The 4,650-nt window shown below is 62.1% G+C and overlaps 1 protein-coding gene across 2 annotated transcripts; it reads left to right on the plus strand.

Annotated features, from left to right (window-relative positions):
• OPN1SW (opsin 1, short wave sensitive) lies at positions 1–4,143 on the plus strand. 2 transcript variants are annotated; one of them, XM_068164501.1, is made up of 5 exons: positions 1–351; positions 1,263–1,431; positions 1,810–1,975; positions 2,591–2,830; positions 3,879–4,143. In XM_068164501.1, exons 1-5 carry the CDS (start codon positions 6–8, stop codon positions 3,999–4,001), a joined length of 1,044 nt encoding a protein of 347 aa, XP_068020602.1. In that variant the 5' UTR covers positions 1–5; the 3' UTR covers positions 4,002–4,143. The 2 variants fall into 2 exon arrangements, with proteins under 2 accessions (XP_068020602.1, XP_068020593.1); XM_068164492.1 differs by lacking the exon at positions 3,879–4,143 and having other exon boundaries at positions 2,591–3,376.
• Positions 4,144–4,650: the final 507 nt, after the last annotated feature.

The raw sequence follows: 4,650 nt of genomic DNA on the forward strand, positions 1-4,650 counted from the left end.
CAGCCATGTCGGGGGACGAAGAGTTCTACCTGTTCAAGAACAGCTCCTCGGTGGGGCCCTGGGACGGGCCCCAGTACCACATCGCCCCTCTGTGGGCCTTCCACCTGCAGACCGCCTTCATGGGCTTCGTCTTCCTGGTGGGCACCCCCCTCAACGCCGTGGTCCTGGTGGTCACCGTCAAGTACAAGAAGCTGAGGCAGCCTCTCAACTACATCCTGGTGAACATCTCCTTCAGCGGCTTCCTGTCCTGCATCTTCAGCGTCTTCACCGTCTTCGTCTCCAGCTCCCAGGGCTACTTCATCTTCGGCAAGCACATCTGTGCCTTGGAGGGCTTCGCCGGGGCCACCGGAGGTAGGCACGGAGGGCGGCGGGGGCGCCACCCCCACGGGGCTTCGGCCCGGGGGAGGGCTGAACAGAGTGGGCTTGGGGGTGGAAGGACTCGTCCTGGCTTGGTAGGGTTGGGGCTGGAGGTTGTCACTGGAGTTCAGTGGGGTTGGAGGTGAAGGTGACTGCTGGGGTTTGGCGGGGTTGGAGGTGGAGGTCATCACTGGGGTTTGGTGGGGGGTGGAGGTGGCTGCTGGAGTTTGGTAGGGTTGGAGGTGGAGGTGGCTGCTGGAGTTTAGCAGGGTTGGAGGTGGAGGTCATCACTGGGGTTTGGTGGGGGTGAAGGTGACTGCTGGGGTTTGGCAGGGCTGGAGGTGGTTGCTGGGATTTGGTGGGGCTGGAGGACTTGGTGTGACGACCATGACCTGCTGAGGTTGTAGGTAGGGTGACCACCACCCTGGTGGGGCTGTAGGCAGGGTGACCACCATGTTCTGCTGAAGTTGGGACGACCACCATGGTTTGGTGGGTTTATAGGTGTTGAGATCATGGTGGTCACCCTAACTCCAGCAGAACATGGTGGTCACCCTAGCAGGTCAGGGTGGTCACCCCAAGTACTCCAGCCCCAGCAGATTGGCCCCACTAAATGTGGCCAGTAGAAAAGGGTGACTACTATGGATTGGTGGAGCTGGGCTGACCACCATGACCTACTGGGGTTGGAGGTAAAGATAAGCACCATGGTTTGGTGGAGCTGAGGTGACCACCACAGTTTGGTGGGTTTGCAGGTTCGGGTGAGCACCATGGTCTGAGGGAGCTGAGGTGACCACCATGGTTTGGTGGGTTTGTAGGTTGGGATGAGCACCATGGTCTGAGGGAGCTGAGGTGACCACCATGGTTTGGTGGGGCCGTGGTTGAGGTGGTGGTGGTGGTGTCCCCCCCAGGGCTGGTGACAGGGTGGTCCTTGGCCTTCCTGGCCTTCGAGCGCTACATCGTCATCTGCAAGCCCTTCGGCAACTTCCGCTTCAGCTCCAAGCACGCCCTGATGGTGGTGGCTGCCACCTGGGTCATCGGCCTCGGGGTGGCACTGCCACCCTTCTTCGGCTGGAGCAGGTGGGTGCTGCTGCCCAAGGTGGGCAATGTCTCCAAGGTGGGTGGAAAAGGGTTAGGAGGGTGCCAAGAAGGTGCTGGGACAACCAGAAGGACCATGGAGGTACCATAGAGGTGCCCCAGGGGTGCCAGGAGGGTGCTGGGCCACCAGCGGTGCCACAAAGATGTTGCAGGGTGCAATAGGGGTGCCATGGGGGTGCCAGGTGATGCCATGTGTGTGGCAGAGCTCCAGGGCAGCCTGGCAGTACCATAGAGTACCACTGAATCACTGTAGGGGTGCCAGGGGCTGCCACAGATGTGCCCCATTGGTGCAGAGCAGTCGGGCAGTGCCAAGGGGGTGCCCCAGGGGTGCCAGCCAGAGCTGAGGCTGTGTGCCCGCAGGTACGTGCCCGAGGGGCTGCAGTGCTCCTGTGGGCCTGACTGGTACACGGTGGGCACCAAGTACAAGAGCGAGTACTACACCTGGTTCCTCTTCATCTTCTGCTTCATCGTGCCCCTCTCCCTCATCATCTTCTCCTACTCCCAGCTGCTCAGCGCCCTGCGGGCCGTGAGTCCCAGCGGGCACAGCGGGCACGGGGGTGTGGGTGGGAGGGAGGTGGGCAAGGAGAGGGATGGAGGGATTGGAGAGATGGAGGAATTGGAGAGATGGAGGGAGGAAGGGAGGGAGGGATGGATGCAGCGAGGATGGAGGGAGGGAAGGATGGATGGATTGAGGGAGGGAAGGAAGGTTGGAAATATGGAGGGGAGGTTGGAGAGATGGAGGGAAGGAAGGATGGAGTGATGGGGGATGGAGCAGGAGCATTGGCTGTAGGGATGGACAGATGAAGGGATAGAGGGTGGAGAGAAGAAGGAGAAATGGAGGGATGAAGGAGAAGTGATGGCTAGAGAGTGGAGGGATGTCAGGATGGGAGGACAGGGGGATGGGGAAATGGAGAGATGAAGAGATGGAGGGTAGAGGGGAGGAGACACGGTGGGATGGAGGAGGAGCGCTGGCTGGAGAGCCGGAGGGACGTCAGGACAGGGGGTGGGGAGCTGCAGAGGGAGAGCTGGAGGATCCGAGGGGTTGGAGGCAGGGAGGGCTGCCAGCAGGGAGGTGGGCAGGGCTGGAGGGCCGGGAGAGCGGTGGCGGCGGCGCGGGCCCCGAGCCTCGGCCCGTTGGCAGGTGGCGGCGCAGCAGCAGGAGTCGGCCACGACGCAGAAGGCGGAGCGGGAGGTGTCGCGCATGGTGGTGGTGATGGTCGGCTCCTTCTGCCTCTGCTACGTGCCCTACGCCGCCCTGGCCATGTACATGGTCAACAACCGCGACCACGGCCTGGACCTGCGCCTGGTCACCATCCCTGCCTTCTTCTCCAAGAGCGCCTGCGTCTACAACCCCATCATCTACTGCTTCATGAACAAACAGGTGCCGCCGGCCGCTCCCCGCGGGGCGGGAGCGCTTCCGGGGACACCAGAGCCTCCTGGGCGCACAAGGGCACACGGGAACACCTGGGTGATGGGGTCATCCAAGGACAGCAGGGACACCACATGGGAACACCTGGGTGATGGGGTCATCCAAGGACAGCAGGGACACCAGCGACCTCCTGGGCGCCCAAGGGCACACGGGAACACCTGGGTGATGGGCTCATCCAAGGACAGCAGGGACACCAGCGACCTCCTGGGTGCCCGAGGGCACATGGGAACACCTGGGTGATGGGGTCATCCAAGGACATGAGGGTGGCAGGGATGTCCAAGGACACCCGGGCAATGGGGACATCTTGGGGTGCCCCAGAACATCTGGGGACCAGGGACATCCCAGAGCAATTTGAGACCTTAAAGGAAATCTGGGCAGTGAGGACACACCCATGGACACCCGAGACAGGGACACCCCAGGGTTGACTGAGGACATCTGGGGATCAGGGACACCCCAGGGCAACTTGGCAATGGAGACATCCTGGGACATTTGGGCAATGGGGAGATCTTGAGGTGCCCAAAGACATCTGGGGACATCCAGAGACACCTCAGGACAACCAGGCAAGCGGGAGATCTTGGAGAGCCCAAGGACATCCGGGGAGCAGGGACATCTAAGCAATGGGGACAGCCAGGGACATCTAGAGGTCCAGGGACATCTGGGTGATGGAGACATCCAGGAGCAACCATGGAGTAGGGACCCAAGACACCTGGTGCCAATGGCCAGGGGACATGTTTAGAGCAAGGACACCTGGGGATGGGGGACAAGAGAGCATGAGGGGCCACCTAGTGCCTCTTGGAGATACCCAGGGCTGCCTGAGGCCAGCTGGCCATGCCCAGAGCCATCTCCACGTGGAGGCACCACGTCTTTGGGCACAGGAGATGGGCTCAAGGTGACATCAAGGATCAACATGGCACCTCCATCCAGGGATGGAAACAAGGGATGGAAGCAAGGGTCAAGGGGTATCCTGGGGCTGGCCCTAGTGACGCGCTTCTCCCCACAGTTCCGGGCTTGCATCATGGAGACCGTGTGTGGAAGGCCCATGACGGACGACTCAGACATCTCCAGCTCGGCCCAGAAGACAGAGGTCTCCTCTGTGTCCTCCAGCCAGGTCAGCCCCAGCTGAGGAGCCACCAGAACCCGCCCCAGCCCCACAGCCAGCTCTTGTCTGCTCTCTCTCTGGGGCCGGGGCTGCCCTGGGGGGCTGGGGCCACCCTCTTGGCCAGTGTAGGATGTAGACAGAGGTGGGACAATAAAAACCATCCCTGTGGTCCGAAACCAACCTCAAGTCCATCTGCGCCTCGGGGGGTGGGGCAGGGAGGTGGGTGCTGCCCCCTAACACCCATTTTGGGGGCTGAGCAAGGTTGAGTGACACCTGTAGGGCCAGGGCGGAGCTGAGCTCTCTACCTTTGGAGCAAGGGTGGGGTTGAATCCCCCATCCATGGGGCTGGGGGGGGGTTGGCTGCCATCCATGGGGTTGAGCCCCCACCTCTCTGGGGCTGGGGTGGGTCTGAGCCCCCCATCCATGGGGCTGAGGTGGTTCTGAGCCCCTCATCTGTGGGGCAAGGGTGGGTCTGAGCCCCCCCTCCTTGGGGCAAGGGGGGTCACAAAGGCAGGACCCAACCCCTCCAGACCCCCAAAGGCCACCCTAGGACACCTCAGCCCCACAGTCGGACCCCTCCCACACCCACCTGGTTTAGGATCCAACTTGTGGGGCAGGGGGGCCACCCCCCACCCACATCCCACATTTTAGGGCTAAAAAGGGCAGAATTGGG

The sequence above is a fragment of the Melanerpes formicivorus genome, unplaced genomic scaffold (genome assembly GCF_026170545.1).
Source record: "Melanerpes formicivorus ecotype bairdi unplaced genomic scaffold, bMelFor1.0.p_v2 SCAF_3, whole genome shotgun sequence".
NCBI lineage: Eukaryota > Metazoa > Chordata > Aves > Piciformes > Picidae > Melanerpes > Melanerpes formicivorus.